A 21,180-nucleotide genomic window follows, 5' to 3' on the forward strand; every position below is an offset into this window, starting at 1 on the left:
CCATACCTGCACCCTGCCACACTCCAGCACACCATCCCTACACCCTGCCACACTCCAGCACACCATTCCTACACCCTGCCACACCCAACCACACCATCCCTACACCCTGCCACACCCCACCACACCATCCCCCCACCCTGCCACACCCCACCACACCATCCCGCACCCTGCCACAACATCCCCCATCCTACCACACCCACTACTGTACACCCCAACCCCAATCCCATCTCACCACACTATCCTCCACCCCACACAATCTCACTTACACAATCTCTTACTTCCTCACCCCTACCCTGCGCCCCTCCTCCCTCCTCCTCCCCCGCCTGCGTCAGGTGGTGGGCGGGCGGGCGGGGTGAGCTGGGGGCGGTGGGGGAGAGGACAGATTTAGTACCGGCGGTGTGAGAAGCGTGAGAGCCGCCAGGTAGGGCCACGGGGCTCACTCACGCCGAAGCAGGTGAGACAGGTAGGAAAGGGCAGCAGTAACTATATCAGAGGTAATAAGAACAGTAACATCAGCAACAGCATCAGCAACAATAACATCATCATCATCAACAATAACAGCAATAACATCATCATCAGTATAAACAGCATCAACAGCAGTATCATCATCATCAACAACAACAGCAATAACATCATCAACAGCATCAACAGCAATAACAGTAATCTCAACTACCACCATAACAATACAGAAATCAGCAATCATCATCATCATCATCATCAACGACATTAATTACACTGACATCAACTGCAGCACTAATAATAACATCAAATGCAACATCAACAACCACAGCATCAAATTCATCAGCAACGAGAATAGCAACAACAATAACAACGATAACAACAACAAAAATAACTACAACAAGTTACTGTTACTATCAATACTACGATTACCACCACCACTACTACTATTACCACTACCTGCTACTACTACTACTACATACTACTACTACTATTACTACTACTACTACTACTGCTACTACTACTATCATCACCACTGCCATTATTATTACTACTACACATACACATACACATGCACATGCACAAATATCACACCACACCACACCACACCTCACCACACCTCACCACACCACACCACACCACACCACACCACACCACACCACACCACAGTAACATATTATCAGAGAGAGAGGGGGAGAGGGTCAGAGACAGAGAGAAAGAGAGCTCCATGACTGCTTCAGAGATAAGACAGGATATTAACAGAGTCTAAGTCACTCATTACCCAGACTGAACTGGTTATTGATTAAAAAAACAGAAAGGTGGCTATTAGTTAGAGTCAATTATTGCCCTCAGAGAAAGACTAGACATTTTTTTGCTCAATTCTCTCAGAGCTAAGTATTGCTCATTATTGACAAATTAACCCTTCCAGCCAATGATGCTATCTGTTATTTCATCCTTGGTATCTGACATGAAAGTTATTTAGTTTTAGAGAGACTTTTCAACCTGAAGAAGTTAAGTATAACTTCCATTTACCCATTCACAACTAGACTTCCGTTGAATAAAATCGGCTTGAGTTAAATTAGGCTAGACTAGGTTAGTTTAGGTCAGGGTGTAAGAATTAAAACAAAATACATCATCTGACAGTCTGAAGAACTTTATCCCTTTGGTAAAATCCGAAGCTTTATACATAATTTTCTTACAATTGCCAGACCATTCACCTTGTTAGAGACCCGTAGGAGAGCTTCATTAGGGGACGCGTGACTTACCTGCGAGAAGGAACAGTAGCGACCTTGAGCATACTCCAGACCTTAGCTCCTTAGGACGAGAACCCTCCCCCTCCCCCCGTTTTTTTTTTTTTGTCTACCCACCAATAGACTATCTTCTTTAGCTTAGACATAATTCCTCGCATTTAAGAGGTTAGGACACACTTTTCATTCATCCACTCCCCAAAAAACAGGAGACCTTTATTTTTGCATTTGACTCTACATTTTATCAAACTTTTCCCCAGCTTAGGCATGATCTCTGACCTTCACGGGGTTAAGAAACTATCGCCTCACCTCGCCTCACCTCGGCTCACCTCTCCTGCGCCGCGAGAGTAGTGCTGGCGGTGATGCTGTCCTTCAGGCTAAATAGCTACACCCTCCAGACATGAACTTAGCGGGTTAGGCCACTTGCATATGAAAATCCTGGGAACACTCTCTCTCACTACACCTGCGACGCTTTACATACCGATGCTATGTATAAGTGTACTCGTATATTTTGTCTACACGGTGTTCATTCTGTATCAACACCACAATACTGTACATATTCATCTCCTTCTCTGTCCCCCGAAGAGTGGAATGCGTGCAGGGGAGGGACAGTTTCAGCCTGCAGTTCACCAGGTTCACGTTCAGATGAATCTAGGTCCACAACAACTCTCCTTATAAATTCATATGTATTATTTCCTGTGGACATCAAAGATTTCCCCTCCCCAAAGGAATTCGTTCTGCTGTAGACACATTATATTCCTACATCTGTTGACTTCATAGGGAGGTGTGAATCTGCCCTGTCTGTCTGGCCCTCCTAGCAACCTCCCTAAGCATGAAGGTAGCAGGTTAAGATTGATTAGGTTAGGTTTACGTTAGGTTAGGTTGGGTTAGGTTAAGATGGTTAGACTAGATTAGGTGAGTTTTGACTTAGGTTAGGTGAGGTGCATCAGAAGCCTGTAACCTGGACTACCTATCGACCTGCCGAAGCCTGGAGGTGGCAGGCCTGTGTACACGTGTGATCCATAAATTAGGCCAGTCCTGCCACCTGCCGCCCCTGAAACGCTCCCAGTCCCTCCCTCTGCCCCTCCTACAGCTCTACAACACACCCACCCACCCACACACACACACACACACACCTTCATACCCTCCACACCCACCCATCTTACCCCCCAGCACTCACATCCACCCACTTCTCACCCGCCCTCCCACACCCACATACCACACAGACATATATGCACACCCACAGCCACCTATCCAGCGGGGGGGAGGGTGGCTTTTGGTCTAATATATCCACCGTAATGTTAGCTAATCCGTGATATTGATACAGAATCTGTCTCCTGGGGCAAAAACCACTCACGGGCCACCTGTCACCTCGGGAAAGGACGGGGAGATGAGGGGGAGGGAAAGATGGAGAGACTGGGGGAGGTGGAGGGGAGAGAAAAGATGAGGATGGAAGAATGGAGAGAGAGAGAGAGAGGGGGGGGGGTAGTAGAGGATAGATATACTGTGAAAAAAGTGTAGGTAACCAGAAACAGGAAATGAAGCAATGGAATGGGGAAGTGGATGGGTCTGGAACATCGAGGTTTGGGGAAGAGAAAGTGGGAGGGGTACCAAAAGAGATATCAAGACCAGACACATCAAAAATAACAAAATAAATAAATAAATAAAAGCGTAATTAGGTGAAAGAATAAATTATAAAGCAAGCGGAATACTAAACAAAGAAATATTGACGAAACAGACGAAAAAAAAAGAAAGTAGAAAGCTGAGAAGGAAACAAACACCAACCGCTGCAATATGATAGAAAGAAATTGCAGTTGGTATATTGAAATAAATTACTGTGAAGAAAACGGGACGCTAAGAGAAATTTGGACCGAACAGAGCAGAAAAAAAAACGTGAGAGTGGAGAGCTAATAAAAGAAACGAAGACCAGACGCCGCTATAATGAATAAGAAGATAAATAGATAAATATAAATGTGGATCTAAGTGAAGGCCTGACATAAAGAAAATGGGGTATTAAAAAATGTCTCGCCAAAATAGAAAAGGAAAAAAAAAAACGAGGATGAAGAAGGTTAATAGGAAAATCAAGACCCAGACACAACAATAAAACCAAGTAAAACTGTAACTCGGGGGGACTGAAGGAAACCCAAGGAGAAAGAGAAGACAAAACCTAGACACTCCTTTCTTTTCCCTCGCCTCGCCCCTTCAGTTTTAATGACGAAGGTACGGAAGAGAGAGTAAAAACCTTCAGTCCCCCCTTCCCTAAAAATTCACCGTGATTGTTTCGTGGGTGGGGGGGGGGTGTAGCGGGGAAGGGGGAAAGAGAGGAGAGGGGGAGAAGATGTGAGAGAGAGAGAGGGAGGGAGATAGTGGGAAAAGGATGTAGGAGATGGGAGAGAAAGGGGAAGGGAAAGGAGAGGAGTGAGGAGGTATATGAGGAGAGAGGGAAGAGGAGAAAGAGAAAGGAGGGAGAGGGGTTAGAGGGAGAAATAGAGTTAAAGGGAATGAAGGAAGGATGAGAGAGGGAGAGGGGTGAGGAGGCAGGAAAGAGAGGGGGTATGAGGGTAAGGGGTAGAGGGAGGAGGGAAAGGACAGTGAAAGAGAAAGGCAGAAGAAGGGATAGAAAAAAGGAGGAAATGGAAAGAGGTGTAGGTGAAGAAGAGAGGAGATAGGGGAGAGCAAGAGGAAAAGGGAGCCAAGCAGGGAAGAGGTAAGAAGGAAAAGAAAGAAGAGGGGAAAGAGAGGAAGAGGGGTAAGGGGGGGTTAAGATAAGGGTTGAGAGGGAAGGAGGAAAGAGAGGAGGGGATGAGGCAAATGGGGGAAAGGAGAGGGGAAGGGGGGTATAGAGTGGGGGGATGGGGTGGAGAGTTAGGGCAGGGAGGAGGGGGGTATATTCCGACATACAACAACCGGGTGAGGGAAAAATACTTGAATAATTCTGCGGTAATGAATGGACATGTGGGTGTGTCATTTCCCACACGCAGGCCACAGATTAAAACTGTATTCTGAACTTAATGAGGCCAACTCCCCCATCTCTGTCTGTCTGTTTGTTTCATACACACACACACACACACACACACACACACACACACACACTCCCTCTCTCTGTCTCTGTCTGTCTGTCTGTCTCCCCACCCCCCCTCTCTCTCTCTCGTGACAAAACCAAACTCTATTCCAAGATGACTGGCTGAGCAAAACCCAATACGGGGCGGTGGGTGAGAGCGAGGAAGTGTTTATTCTACGTAATTATTATTCCCGTGACTTAGGAGATGAGGGAGGGGGAGGGTTCAGTGACCGAGGGAGGCAGTCGAGGGTTGCAGGCGCCTGAGTTCGAATCCCTAGACCGCCAGCGGAGTTTTGAGGGGTGCACATTCCCGAACTCACATCTCTCCACCTAGCTTGTGCCATTCCACCGTCTGCTACTACTGTCTACAACCAATGACTACTACTACTGACTACTACCACTGTCTTCTGTTTCTCCGTCTGTTTCTGTATCTTGTCTCTGTCGCGCACTCTTTCTAACCTTCTCTCTCGTTGGTTTTAATACCCTGACTTCCACATTTTTTTTTCTTTTTGAAGGGGGACGCTCACAGACTGACGCAACTATGAAATAATCAAACGCACACCGCATCACTGTTTACTGTCTTCTATTTCATCGTCTATGCTTTGTCTCTGTCCTGCCTTCATCAGCGCCACATCACTGTCTCCTAACAACTATCTTCTGGTTCGCCGTCTGTGTTCTGTCTCTTTCCCACCGTCTTGTGTCAGTTTCTTTTCCCCGCATTTCTTCGTTTAGTCCAGTTATCTTTAGTTATGATCTTATTCACCTCTCCTGTAGTTTTCATTATTTCATTTTCTTTTAATTGCATCCTCATTCCACACGCTGTTCTTTGTTATTGGTGTTTTGAGGTGATACTGACATGGTTCAAAAGGAGAGTTTGCACACACACACACACACACACACACACACACACACACACACACACACACACACACACACACAAACACCATATATATTTTTTTTTCGCTGTGCACTTTTATGGATATCAACCAAAAAAACTTTACAAGTATTTTTCACACTTTTTCACCCTGCCCAACACAAACTGTACACACGGGGTATTTTATATGTACAAATAAATGAATAAGAGTAAGGCAGCGTTCGTGAAAAATCAACTGTGCTTCTTTATCCATCATTTCGGAATGGTTGTGGAAGGGATCGTGTGTCTCCCGAAACGAGCAACAGGACGCACCCGGAGAACCACTGTGACATATTGGCTGCCTGGGCGGTATCCCTCGCTTGGTGGGGCAAAAAAATTACAAAAAGCGAAGGGGAAATAACATATCGCTCTTCCCTCCGTCCAGTGTCCATTCCCGAAAACTCATTAGGGAAATAAAAACCCACAAATTTCCTCAATGTATCGAATAGGGAAAAAACATGAGGAATGGATGGCGTCGTCTTGAATCAGATACGCTGGACGTCAACCTCCGCCGGTGGGGGATGTGAACCAAATAAATTGTCCTTTGTGTCAGGCATTCGCACAAAAATAAAACTCCATTTTCTCCCAGCTCAGCGAATGGACGTTTCTGTTGCTGCCAGTATATAGACCGCCCCTAAAGGGGTATTTGTGGGGAGAGGACGGCACGGGTGAAGGGTTCGGCAGGTACACTTCCTCTTCAGAATTCCTCGACATCTTGAATATCATTTGCCAAAAGTCGGTCGCTTGTTTATAGTTGGTTTATAGTAACTTTCACCCAAAGAAACTAAGTCACTTCCTCAAACTGAATACTAAGTCGTGTTTGCATGTCATTCTATGAGCCTTAGTTATGAAGCAGAAATGAGTCTCCTTAGCTAGTAGCTAAATCGACCTTACATTCTGATTGCACATGGCGACTAAGCTGAAAGTAGGCTAGGGATCTTCATCAGTTATCAACCAATGTGCTATAGTTATCTTATCTTTATTTATGTGACTATAGTGGCATTATCTTTGTCGACGAGTTGTTTATAATAAAAATAAAGATCGAAGGTTCTTGGTAAGGCACCGTTAAGAATAATAAAAATAAACAGACAACCTTAGCCATTAAGGAAAATATACCGCTCACTACCGTATCCCCTTTTTCTCCGGATTCCAGTTAATGTCGTGACTCCTATCATTTATACGCTTCCTAATCTGACGCTTAATAAACTGCGAGCGGGAAAAGCATAAAAATTCCAACGGGTTATAATTCCTCCATTTCAAAGAACCATCCGTTTCAATAAAGGCGAGGAAAGAAAAGCTACCGTGACAGGACCGAACCCTCCCACTATCACCCGTGCGAGCGACATTGGACCTTGACAAAAACATTCCCGCGCAACTCCCGCCCCATTTCTCACTTTACGGAAGATTCACTTGACTCTACACAATTTCCTTTTACACCGAATTCGACTATGAGGGTCTGAGTTTTCCTTTTGGGTCTGTCTGCGTCTTTTCAACCCCCTCTTCCTCACCCTACCGCCCTCAGTGTTTTTTTTTTTTTTTTTTTTTTTTTTAAATCAAAATCCATCTACGTGGATTGAGGTTCTTCGGTTCTGTTTGGCTTTCATTCCATACTCCTACACCTCATCATCCTCAGTGAAGTTGTTATTATTATTTTTCACCAACTTCTACTGTGATCGTTGAGTTTGTTGGATCTGTTTGCGTCTTTCAATCCATACTCTTTTCATCAACTGCAGGTATTATTTTTTTTCTTATTCTTTTTCTTTGTATTTGTTGTATTTCTACACCCAGTTCGACGAGGAGGGTTGACTGTTGTAGGACCTATCAGCGTTTCTCAACCCTTCATCCACATCTGCCCTACCAAAGAGAAAGTTATTTTTTTCCCCTCTTCACTCTCTAGCATTGAATCTAACTGTGAGGACTGAGTTTTGTTGGGGTTTGTCTGCACTCATCAACCTCACTTTCTCCTCTACCAACCCCAGTGAAAAAGTTAACTGTTTTCCCTTTCCAACTTAAGCTCTAGAAAATACTCTAAAGAACGCATTCGTAAACTGAAAGTGACGTCGAGGTATTAAAAAAAATTACTTTCTCCTCGATTTATTAAACTTATTATTAACTTACAAAATCTGTACATTCTGTGTGTAAGAAAAAAAGGGGCATTGGAGCCAAACTGACTGTCAGGCATATACGCATAAAATCTCTCCAGTCTCCATCGTGAGCTTTATGATCTGGAAGCAGGTACACCTTGCTATGAAAATAATAAAAGTAGCGTCACTGTTTTGCGTGGCGGTGATGGTAGTAGAAGTAGTAGTAGTAGTTGTAGTAGTAGTAGCTGTAGTAGTAGGAGGAGGAGCAGTAACAGTGGTAGTAGTAGAACGGTAGTAATAATCCGAGGTTCATCTGAAATGTGAAGCCAGTGGACCACAGATTCAAGTTGTTTTCCTCCTACAGTCCACCATCCTCCCTTGGGGGTACAGAGAGAGAGCTGAGGGACATCTGTGTAACCAGGCAGTGGAGACACCCGGTTACATCGGTGCCACCACGTGAAGGCGTTTCTCTCCAGCACCTGGCCTGTGTAAAGGAGCGAAAACAAACACAGGAGCAACAAGGACTGACCCGCGCACCCTACACACACACACACACACACACACACACACACACACACACACACATACACGTTCCTCAATGATCTGGGGACTAGTTTTTCTTTTTTCTTTCCTATTTTCTTTTTCCTTTTTCCTTTTTTGTGTTCCCCCTTTTTTTGTGCCTGGATGAGAGACAAAGAATGAGGCTTTTCCTTTTTGCATCACTCAGGGGGGGACGTGGGGGCATCATTACTCACTGATAATGAAGTGAGCATCGGAAAAGCACTCTGGCCATCGCTGTCCTTCACGCCTGCCGTATGTCCGTTTTTGGGTACCTTCGCTAAGTTAACTATGGTACGTATCTATCTGTCTATCTATCTATCTGTCTATCTATATTTATCTTTGTCTGCCCATCTATTTATTTATCTGTCAGTCCCTGTCTGTATATCTTCCTGTCTGTCTGTGTGTCTGTCTGCTCTCTCTCTCTCTCTCTCTCTCTCTCTCTCTCTCTCTCTCTCTTTCTCTCTCTCTCTCTCTCTCTCTCTCAGTCTACCTGTTTTTCTGTTTGTCTGTTAGTCTATCTCTATCATCCAGTTCTTTTCTGCCTTGTCAGTAGGGGTCCGGGGCTAGGATACTGAGTGCGGACATTTAAGGTGAGAGAGACCAGGTGCTCGACCATGAGTAGCAATATGTGACCAATAAGCCATAACTGCCCCACGGATATTATATACCGCTTATCGGCCACATCCAATAGGAGCGCCTTACCTCCTTAGACCACCAGGCATCCACTTGGTTATATGGTTACCTCCCAACGTAGTAGATGATTTCTTGGGTAAAAAACACCGTTTAACTTGGCAGAGTCATCCAAAAGTACACTACATCGAGTGGGTGGATGGTAGGCGCCCCGATCTACCATGTCTTGAAACACGTTTTTCCTACGCCATGACATCTTTTTCCCAGTCCACAGCTAGCTCAGTTGGGAGTAGATAATGTGCTGATTTTCTCTGTGGGAGGAGGAGGAGGAGGAGGTGGTGGTGGTGGTGGAGGCGGAAGTAGTTCTGATTTAAAGGATAATAAAAAAAATAAAAACAAACTGTAGGGCTCTAGTACACTTAAGGAAATCGTTGTAGGGCTAAAGATGGACTGATTTGTTGTTGCTGTTAGAGTCTCCTAATTTGGAGTGGAGCTGCACAGTTTTGTTGTGCATGTTTTACTACTTCCCCGTTAACTATCATATGATTTCGATACGCTCATGAAAATCTTGAACTAAGATGATTAGCAACAATTCCCACGAATCCATTCAGTACAATGTTTAACTCTGGCAACAGCCTTATGATTTCATTGAGCGTATGGGACAACTGTCAGTCTGAAGAGCTTACTGTATATAATGTTGGAGATTTTTTTTTTTTTTTTTACATCACTCATCACAATTTCCTTTCACCATTCACATGTTCGACTTGGATATAAACTTCATGGTTTCGTGTCGTATTGTAGGGAAGATTAAGTCTTAGCAAAAAATGGTCTAACTTTATTGACTTACTTAGGCTACTTCTTACTTATGTTAATTGCTTCCGAGAGCAGGTCTTTAAATCTCTATGACCGCCGTATGGTCAACCTCAAGCCTTATTCATTTATAAAATGTTCGTCTTACACAAAACCTAACTTGAGCCCCTCACTGCGATGACGTCTTTTTTACACTTCATACCATCATGTGATTTTGTTCATCTTAGAGGGAGATAATGACGAGATTAATAAAAGCTATACCTAATCCCTCTGTTTCGAAATATGTCTGTTGCACAGAATAAAATGGTGTAGAATAGCAAGACTAAAGTTCAAAGACGTCACTTAACTGAAGGGGTTAATCTTGTGGCACTAATTGCCTCCTCTTACGTAACATTCGTCCTGTAAGTCTGACTTCATTCCTATGTAAGATTTTGGGAAAAATGTTGAAAAGAAATATAGCTGAACCTTTGGATAAAAACAGCATCCTGTCTGCACACCAGCATGACTTGAGATCCAGGAGATCGTGTCTTAATCATCCAGAGTGTTTTGAAGAACTGCAGGACTCAGTAGATGACAAGGACATCGTGGGATGCAATAGGCTATACCTGGAGTGCAAAAAAGACCTTCGATACTGTCCCCCATCGCCGAATACTAGCGAAGCTCAAGGCTGTAGGAACTAGGAGTGACATCTGGAGATGGACTGAAACCTTTCTTAAGAACAGGAAACAAAGAGTTTGCTTCAGAACTGTCCGCTCCAGGTGCTTATATGTCTGAAGCGGCATCCCCTACGGCAGTGTTCTGGGTCCTGTTTTGTTTTTAATCTTCATTAATGACTTAATTGGTGATTAAGTCTAAAGACAAATTATTTCCAGACGACGCAAAGATTAATGGGATGATCAAGGACCCACAGAACGGAAATTTTCCAAACAGATCTTGACAGGCTACAGCAGTGGAGTGAGAAATGGCTCCTATCGTTCAATAGGGACAAATGCAAGGTGATGTATGCAGGGAAGAAGAACCCTCTCTACGAGTGCCACATAGATGAGACTTCATTTTAAGTCATAAAAGAAGAATAAGACTTGGGGTATATATAACCACAAGCCTATCACCGACAGTGCCCAAGGCCAACTCCATATTGGGAAGGATAAAAAGTACGTTCTCCTGGCCCTTTACTCAGCACTTGCCAGACCTTACATGGAGTATGCTGTGCAGGCATGGTCCCCATTATAAGAGAAGGAAATTGATAAACTGGAAAAAGTCCAAAAGAGGGCTACCTGAAGTACGTGAGCGGCCCAGCCATGAGAGACTTGCTGCCCTTGAGCTCACCTCCTTTAGAAAGAGAACTCGAGATGATATGACTGAAGTGTGCAAAATACTGAATGGGTATGAAAATATTGATAGCTGCCAATTTTTCCGGTTGACTGAGAGGGACTCATATTTGGAGACAAGAGGACACTGCTGGAAACTCGTCAAGCCTAAGTACAGTACCACGAAGAGGAGCAACTTCTTTAATGCGAGGGTGATAATCAATAGAATAGTCTGCCGGAGAATGTGATTAATAGCCCCAGTGTACATTCAAAAACAGGTATGATCAGCATCAGACTGAACTTAAGAGGTGAGGCCACCTTTACGAGCTTTAGCTCCCTTACCTTTTTGTCATCACTAACGTAAGCAAACGTCACTTATTTCTTTTTATACAGGACTCAAAATCTGTCAAACTTTTGACATTATATAAGAATAATGAGCAGTCGATGATCATTCCAGCTTACATATTTATAATATGTAGAGGATGAATAGAGTAAAGTTAAAAAAACCATTAAGAACAAAAAAAAAAAACAAAAAAAAAATTAAAACATATTTTACAATAGTTACCTATAAAGCTGTTGATTTTCTATGTCATATTTGTGAGAAAAAATGAGAAACATGATGGGTAACTATAAATATTTTTTCCAATGACACGTAATAACAGAATTATGATAGTTCCTCCTCACTATATATATGCAGAATAATATTGCCTTTATTATGGCATTTTTTTCCTCTATGTTTTGCGCCTGTGTTAGTAATTCAAATACTGATGCAACGATATCGAGAAAAATTTCATAGGAAAGAATTACTATAAATCAAAACACGTCAATATTATGTTATTTTGTAAAAAGGTAATTTCTTTGTTTTTTATACGCTCTTCTTGCCACATAAAACAGCTTCTGAAGTAAAGACGAAATTATGTAGGAATCTTTCTAGTTTACATGACCTGGGGTTAAAGAAGCAACCATGACATCGATGAAGCAACACAATCCTGGTTCCTGCAGGTAAATATTAGTTTCCATGTCCTCCAGCAGCACCCGATAACTTTTTCTGGGTTTCTGTTAATGTTTTAAGCATCCATGGCAATCAATGGTTCACCGAAAACCACTGGAGTTGATTGTAAGACAGAGATAGTGAAGTAGGCGGGGTCGTCGTCAGTGTTCTGTCAACCAGAACTGATACAAGATGCTCATGTTAATATGGTTATCCGTCTGGAGGAATCCAATTTTTTCTCACTGGGTGAAGATGGGGTGGGGAAAAGGTAGGCTTCCATAATTAGAAAGCAAGGGATAATGCCCTGATAAGTGCACTGTAATTCAACCACAAAACACATAGGCTACCTACCTAACCAAAGGGCTACTAGTACTCTGTTATCTTGCTAGAAGAGGTAATACAGAAGACATTGGACCACCTCTTAAAAATTAGCAAAATTTTTTATCTACCTTTGAAATGATTCAGTGACGTAAATGTGTGCAGTAGTGCATTTTAGTGTATGGAGAGGATCCATCAGTAAACAATGAAAACATGATTACATGAGGGATAGGTGAGGTTAGGATAAGTTTGGTTAGGTTTGCATGAAATAGGCAAGGATAAATATGGTTGGGTTATAAAAGTTTAGGTTAGGTTTGGATAAACAGGCACTGATAGGGTACAGTACTTACATTAAAACATGACATTCTAAGAAGACATCTGTTTGTCTTCATGTCACAAGATGGCATCAGACTGTCTTCAATGACTTTTCAGGTTGTAAACAAACACTACTTTTAACACTTCGCCACTTGTAAGAAACAAATAACACTGAAACTTGAAAATGCAGTCAGAAAATACTCAAAGAATCCCATGAAGAACTCAAGCAGAGAAAAAATTAGAAATAAAATAAAATTGCAAAATAAGGTGGTCCTATATGCCCTTCAGGATTATTCAAATTGATGCTGTAGCATTTTAATCAGGTTATAATACTAGATACTTTACTAGGCTAAGTAAAGGAGAACCCCTATTTTTTTAAGGTAAATAAGATTTAATTATGAAAGTGTTTAATGGGCTGTTTGTCCATTGTGTGGCAGGGCCACCTTCACCTGAATAAGATCATCTGGTCGTAGCCATTATCACAGTATATGTGACATCCTGCCCGTCAAAGCTTAGACCCCTGTGTTAAGAAGTGGATGATGGGTGCCCCCACCTAAAAGTTACTGAAATGCTATGCAGACACCGTCAATAGAAAGTCTAAGTATTAAAGGCTTTGATTCAGATTTCAGTATTATCATGTACGTATGTATTTTGAAGGGAAAGATGTTTCTGCAAGAAACTTCATCTTCTGCTGTATACTACAGAAGGACAAAAAACAAATTGTAATAAAATGGTACTTTTATATAACTTTTTCCTTGCACAGTGTGAATGTAGCCAGTGGTGCGGTGGTTTGCCTGGAGGCAGACTTTATTGGTGACATAACTATTGGAGCACGCACAGTTCTTCATCCCAAGGCACGTATTGTTGCAGAGGCTGGACCCATAATTATTGGGGAGGGCAACCTGATCGAAGAACAAGCACAGATTATATTCAGGTAGGATTGTGACACTTGTCCTAATGATGACAGATTTTGTAATCTACAGTAGCAACTGGCACTGCATCTTTAGAAAACACTTTTCATCTTAGTAATTAAGTATTCATACAGCATAAAAGAAATTATGTAGTTACCAGTACAGTATATTTAATTACTCTGTCATTTTTCTGTCTTGTATTAGATGATGTGTTTATGTTGTCATTCCATTTAATAATTTTTCCAAATATCATAGTCTTTCAATCTGTCCCTTCTCTCTCTCTCTCTCTCTCTCTCATTTGTATGTCATCAGTCTTTTATTTTGATCACTTCCATTTCTCCACATTTGTTCCTACATTTTTGTTCTTCTCTCTGTAATTATCATCTAAACCCAGAGACTCACCTAAATTTGGTGAGATGACATTGAGAAACAAAGAAAAGTAGGAGAACTCAGACTATTGAACAGCATACATATCAGTCATGTATGCTGTTGCTCCACCTCACAACCAAATTCATCTGAACATCGCATAAATTTTTAAATAGTTATTCCATGTGATTTTGTATGTTTTTTCTCAGATGCTAATTACAGTTTCTTTGACAGATTACCAGAAGGAACAGAAGTCACTGACCCACCTCCAGTAATGGTCATTGGGAATAACAATGTTTTTGAGGTTGACAGTTACTGTGAGGCTTCAAAAGTTGGAGACAATAATGTCTTAGAAGCCAAATGTAAGTGTCTTCATTAGCTACATGTCATGTTACATATCTGAGTCTTCCTTTTCCCAACATTTTCCAGTGCCGGCAATAATTGGTGAGTAGCCTAATTAGCTGGTTCTGGTGTAGGTTTAAGCTTCCAGCCCAAGGAAAGCCTCAGCTTGACCACTACCAGTCCCAGCATGAGGATTCTGTAAGAGGAAGCATGACATAATTTTAATTTATTTATTGACTGACTAAATATATCTTTGTTCTGAAAAAGAACTAATTTTAATGATATTCAGCTTTATTTATTCTGATGATAGTTAATTATGAACAAAAGAGTCTACTATGATACAGTACCGGTATGTTTATTTCATATCTTAAAATTTTACTTTCTACATAAATGTAACTTAATAGAAGACTGAATGGGACAGCATGTTGAATAAGTATAGGCCTATATTGTCTGTGTTAAGAGGGCATGGCATTGCACCTGAAGAAGTGTGGTGCCTATTAATCCCTTATGTTTGATTATGTCTAGTGTTTTTCTGGATACTATCAGATGATTTAATTCAGCTTATTAGATCTGCTGAATTGGAAGGTTTGGATATAGTCTTCTTTAACTCCATCCACTGCAAGAGATCTCTTCAAGCTGAATAAATCATCTGGTAGTTGCACCAGTAAAATAAGAATGATGTACTTGGGTTGAAGGGATTAAAGGAAGCATGTAGTCATAAACCCTTCAGTAAGTCCTGTCTCAGGGCTATTATTTACAAACAAATTTATTATCAGTTCCCAGTTGGATCAATGAAGTGTTTTTGTATGAAAAACAAGGAGACTGTAGAATTGCCCAATCTCTCATTCTACAAAATCAAATCTTAAATTTATGCAAGAAAAATTATCATGAGCTGGGAGTGCAGAAATTTCCTGTTTCTTGCTTCTGCAGATTAAATTTTAAGTTACAAGAGGGAGTTTATCATAAACTTTTTAAAATCAGGTCCAAATCTGTAATGCCTTTTTGAGAAAATAGTCAGTTCATGCGTAGAGCCTGAGGTGTGTTTTGGTGGAATGCTACCAATACTTTAAGTGAAACATGCTTTTGACCCATAATTTAGATGTTATTATCACAAAAAGAAAATAATAATAATAAGATTGATAATTTAGAAAGATAAAAATTAAGAAAATCATTATTTCAAACTGCTTTATAGAGAGTCAGCTGCAGCTTTATGTGAAAAATATGTATTAATTTATCAGCAACTTAACCACATTGAAACTGTGATGTATGTCAAACATCATAGCAGTCCATGTATGCCAGGCTGTAACGTATGTCAGACGTCATTTATGTACTGTTGTGTATAGAGGAAAGCTGTGATGGTTTGCTTGCTTGCCTGCTACTTTGGGTATGTCTGGGTAAGCTTACCAGGCTACTGTTTAACTTGTCCCACTTCAAATGTTCACCCAGTCATTTCTTATGTTGGTGTCTCGTAATTCCTGCTGCCTGGACACAATAAATATGAACCAGTGTGAGAAGAGAAGCAGTAGCTATTTTCCACCAGAAAAGTCACATGTTTGCACAGTTTTTCTTGCATTTTTTTTTTCCTTAAAAGTAGGTGAAGATAGTGAAAATTCAAGTGATGAATCTGTCAGGTGAAAATGAAGTTGATAGTGATGATCTTGCTGATAGTGATCTGACTGAAGTAGAGGAATATACTTTAGAAGAGCAGGAAGTGGAGGGTGGCTTGGTGCTTGTGCCCAGTGTGTTAGAAGACTGTTGACCACAACCGAAACCACGTTTTTTTTTTTTATGTGTCCAACCCTGGGCATAGGCTTCACAGCCTGCTCTCAAGGCCCAGTAGTCCTCCTACATACCATACACCTCTACATGTCACCACTTCGGCGCTATCACCTACCGTCCATATTCAATACATGCTAGGGCTCTCTCATACAGGACTAATGTCATGGTATCAGTGAGGGTATTTGTACGACATGTCAGCGGGTCTTATGGTAGATCAGTAAAGTTTGATTTCATGAAATTCAAATCCTTAAACTGTTCCCTGCCCCAGCGTGGATTTGAACCTGGGTCCGGTTGGACTGCAGGCCACCTCTCTACCGATTGAGCCACTGCCTCCCCTGACGTGTTCTCAGGTGTAAGTCCTGCATTTGACCCCATACCTTTTCTCACTCCAGATGATGCATATACCGTTAAATATTTTTTTTATGGTAATGCAATGACAGAACTGCATTCATTGATAAATAAAAGAACAGACTTGTTTTTCCAGACATGGGCAGGCAGCTGTTTATTATTATTATTGTTTTAACATTATCATGTGGTAGGTGGGGGCACTCACCATCCACTCACTCGATATAGTGCTGCCCTTGGGTGTCTGCCCTTTCCTCTCCTGCTTCCATCCATCATCTTCTGTCTTTCTTTCTTTCATTCTTTCCTCATCCTTCTACCTACGGGTGACTGTACACCCTCTCTTCTGTCTTTCTTTCCTTCATTCTTTCCTTTCCCTTCTGCCTGTGGGTGACTCTGCAATGAGTGACAAGCCAAATGGTTTCCTGTACGCCAAGAAACCATTTACTATGCTGGGTGGTAACCACATTACCAAATTTTGGCGCCTGGTGGTTTAGTGGGTAATTACAGTGTTCCAGTCAGATTAAGCTGGTGAAGGTTTATATCCAAGAGCTGGTTTGGGTTTATTGTTCATGTAATGCCACTCAGGGATGAGTGAGACTTGTCACTCTCATCTTAAATGTCATGACCAACTTGCCTAGCTCTGGGCTTGTATGCTTCTCATGGGGCAGTGCAAGATTGGGTGATGATGATGATAATGATGATGATATTATCATTATCAACTGTGTCTTCATGAATAATTATTTATGGTATTGATTTCATAAATAATGTTGGTATGAATGAAATTTTGGTAAACTGCCAATTATCATGCATGATGTAGCTTGTGCAAGAAATTGAAATTATGTGGGATACAGGGTGTGAGACTGCAGATGACATCTGGTACTGAAGGGATGATATTGAAGCAGCTTTAAATGAGGACTGTCTTACCCCTCTTACATCCCCTCAGGTTATGTTGGACCTGGTGTGGAGTTGACTCGAGGGTGTGTGATTGGATCCCTTTGCAAACTGAAGTGTCCCCAGGTTATTCCAGAGAATACAGTTATTTATGGTGATCAGCTCAACCGACGAGTGCAGACGGAGAAACCAGCTGTGAGTCAAAAGCTATTTAGCTTATTGACTTTGGAATGTGTTTATTAATTGAATAAAATCATCTGTTGTAAAATATGAAGATTGTTGTTCGTAGCCACACCATTAATAAGCATACTGTACTGTAGTTTAAAAATATCAAGTGCTCTGGTTTTCTCTTGATTTTAATAATAATAAAATTGTCTAATGTGAGCTGAAATTGGGAATTTGCAGCCATAAAGATAATTTTTTTTTATTTTTAAGATGCTTGAACCCAGCATAGGAAAGACTTTGCTAACTAGAGGAAATAGATATAGCCTTCACTAGCCCCTTTAATGCTTGGATGCCCTCTTAAGCTGAATTAAATTGTTTGGTATCAGCAAGAGTAAAAGTGGTTAACCCCATAAATTTGATATTTTTTCATTTAAGTTTGTAGAAGTCACTTACATTGATGGAGTTAGAGTCTACGTTGACCCTTACACAGCCAGATTTATCTCATTAAGCTGAATAAAAGCAGCTGAAAGTAGCAAGAACAGGATTTAAAATTCATCATTGGAGTTTTTATTATTATTATTATTAGCTGTCATTATTATTATTATTATTATTATTAATCTATCTATCTATCTATCTATAGCCCGACGCCCTAATCCCGCAAAGGGTGGCCGCAGACAAAACGCCTCCAAGTCACTCTGTCACCCACCAATTGACTACCCTCCCCCCAACTCACCCCCCCCTCCCTCATATACCTCTCAACTCCATCCCTCCACCTCATCCTCGGTCTACCCCTCCCTCTCCCCCCCTCCACCTCACCTACATACACCCTCTTAGTCAGTCTTTCATTCTCCATCCTCTCCACATTATTATTATTATTATTATTATTATTAGTTATTATTATTATTGTTTTTATTATTAGTATTATTAGTATTTATTATTTTTTTTCTACCTCTTATACCACATACATTATAGGTTATCAAGCAGTCACATATTTTACCTGTTGGTTCAAAGGTTCAGCAGAACATAGTATACAGTATTGGTGGTGTGTGTAAAAATTTGTATCCAGGTAATACCTGTATCTACTAATTACCATAACTCACATTGTTAATAATCGTATAATACATCAGAGACTTTCTTCCCAACATTCGTCAGTACCTGTTGGGAAGTAATTAACTGGTTTTGGTACTTAGTTTAGTTTTCAGTCCGTAGAAAACATCATCTATACCATGACCAACCTTAGCATATGGATTCCTATGGAGGAAGCTTTACATCTTTTGGATTGATTTATTGGTTTATTTGTCATTAGCTATTAATTTCCTCATTATTTTGTTTTCAGCAATTAACACTACAGCTAGATTTCCTAACCAAGATTCTACCGAACTACCACCGTCTCATCAAGCCAAAGAAAAAACCTGCTGCATGAAGAGGGAGTATTAAGAAAAAACATAGAATATATATATTTACTGTACCGAATCTTTACCTTATGGCTTTATTAGGAATGATGCTGAAGGTTTGGGTAAGATTTCTCATAGCTATATGCTTAGCAAAGGTTACCATTGCTTTCTTTCCCTCCACGAAGTGTTAGACTGAATATATTTCAGTACGTAAAGGTTACTACAGTACCGTATTGTTTTGTATACAAGAAGAGGTACAGCGAATATGTTTAGCTTAGCAAAGTTACTGTTTTGTATGCATTCAAGGAAAGCTGGACTAAATGTTTAAATTGCAATCTTACAAATTAAAAAAAGAGTATGCTGTTGCAAGACTTTGTTATAAATCACCTTTAATACATTCCTTTTGCAAGTCATTGCACAGTAAATCACAGAAGAACAATGTTTTTGGATATGGTTTGAAACAAAATACTAAGAATATTTTCAAATAGTCTATATGCACAAAGCAACTAAATGTGTCAGTTTTCACCATAATATGTTTCATATATGCACCAAGAGCAGTAGCGTCACTGCTTAGCTAGCAGTGATGTTATTTCATAGCTAGTGGTTGACATCACCTTATGTCAGTCAGTCAGTGCTTGAGACCCTGGGAGCATTTTTTATTTGCATTGCTTGTTATCTGATTTTTATTTCAAGTTCTGTACTCTGCAGCAGTAAAAAAAAAAAAAAAAAAAAGGAGGGGGTGGGGAAGAGGGGCATTTGGATTGCATGTCATATTGTTGTTTGAAAACTTAACATGTATTGTATTCCTGATAACATCCCATTGCTACCAATAAAACAGATTGACTGGTGTCAGCCAGTATGCAGAACCATTTGTATGAAAAATGTTGATACTGTTATTGAACACAAATATGTGGCCAGAATCTGTATTTATAATATTTGAAATATTATTGCACTGATTTTAGGGATAATGGTTTTATATTCATCCTTTTGATATTGTAAACATATAAGTTATCTACCCATGCTACCACAAGATGATTTTGTGCAGCTGAGGGGAATTCCAGTAGTCAGAGGGTTGATAAATATCTTGATTAACCTTTGGATTGCAGGAAATTGCCTCAGCTGAATAAAATGGCCTGGATGTAGCCTGAATAATATACCCAAGTGTACCCATGACAACAGTATGGTTAGGAAATTTCTATTTTCCTCACTCAGTAGTTGTGATAATTGCTTCTGTAACTGCAGTATAAAGTGCACTTTGGTGTAATTGCCAGTTATTTGGCAGTTAATTCTAAGCAAAGAATGTCTCCCAAGCCTCGGGGAGGGATGATGATTCTGCAGTAATATGCAGTTTATTGCCTCACTAGATATATAAATAATAAATACAGTAAAGAAAGAAAGACAGAAAAAAGGATCAACAGAGTAATAAAAATTTCTCATATGGGTACTGAGAAGGAGGATCATGTAACATAAAATGAGGGAACAAGAATCTGACCAGTGTATAGTATAGTAAATCCGTGTTATATGTTGCCTTTTTCGTGACCCTATTTGCAGTTTTTCAGAGTATATTATAGAAAGATTGCTTATTAAATTCCAATGCAGTGTAGAAATCGGATTTAACATTATGTCAATACGTTATTTACGGTACTGGTTATTTAAAAATAGCTATGGTATTTTGGAACATGTCTCTGACATAGGCAATAATAAAGACTTTCTGTACAATATAGAGCATATGATCACAATCCAAACTAACATGAACTTCATACTATGTTTCAGAAAATTACTTTATATCACAAGGCAGTAACTAAGCAGAATGTAATGATACTTTTTTGAAAGCTTGTCTCTTAATAAATTGGTTATACACTAGAAAGTACTGTATTATACAATCCATTATACAGTAATATTCTCACTTGTGGTTGATCAGCCTCAATCTGTTTTGCTGAGCAGACCCATCAACCATTGGCAAGCAACCACCCCTCCAGGGCTGTCCTGTGCAGTGAACTGATGTTCCATTGTGACTGACAGTAATGTGGAAGTTTGGTTCCTGGATGGTTGGCACATATGCATCTACACCTAGTTAACAGAGACACCATAACGGCCTCCTTATCGCCAGTGAAGGTTATATGGTTACCACCTAGCACTGTAAATAGTTTTTGGAGTATTTTCCCATAAAGAGACAGTTCTCTGAAGCATGTAGGGAGATCAAGGGTGAGCTTTCATGATGTGTAGTGATATGCCGTAGTGCTTTAGCACTGAGGCCCTCAAGTGATATTGAGACACCTGGTGGTCTGTTG

At 40.6% G+C, this 21,180-nt stretch overlaps 1 protein-coding gene across 2 annotated transcripts; it reads left to right on the forward strand.

Moving 5' to 3' along the window:
* Positions 1-12,036: 12,036 nt before the first annotated feature.
* DCTN6-p27 (dynactin subunit 6) lies at positions 12,037-20,747 on the forward strand. Of its 2 annotated transcripts, none has more exons than XM_080277528.1 (5): positions 12,037-12,074; positions 13,460-13,630; positions 14,208-14,335; positions 17,383-17,525; positions 18,832-20,747. In XM_080277528.1, the coding sequence occupies exons 1-5, from the start codon at positions 12,037-12,039 to the stop codon at positions 18,916-18,918; spliced, it is 567 nt and encodes a 188-aa protein (XP_080133654.1). In that variant the 3' UTR covers positions 18,919-20,747. The 2 variants fall into 2 exon arrangements, with proteins under 2 accessions (XP_080133654.1, XP_080133652.1); XM_080277526.1 differs by lacking the exon at positions 12,037-12,074 and adding an exon at positions 12,260-12,331.
* Positions 20,748-21,180: the final 433 nt, after the last annotated feature.

Source organism: Coenobita brevimanus, chromosome 70 (genome assembly GCF_032717465.1).
Source record: "Coenobita brevimanus isolate Jiangsu-jjx chromosome 70, ASM3271746v2, whole genome shotgun sequence".
Classification (NCBI taxonomy): Eukaryota; Metazoa; Arthropoda; class Malacostraca; order Decapoda; family Coenobitidae; genus Coenobita; species Coenobita brevimanus.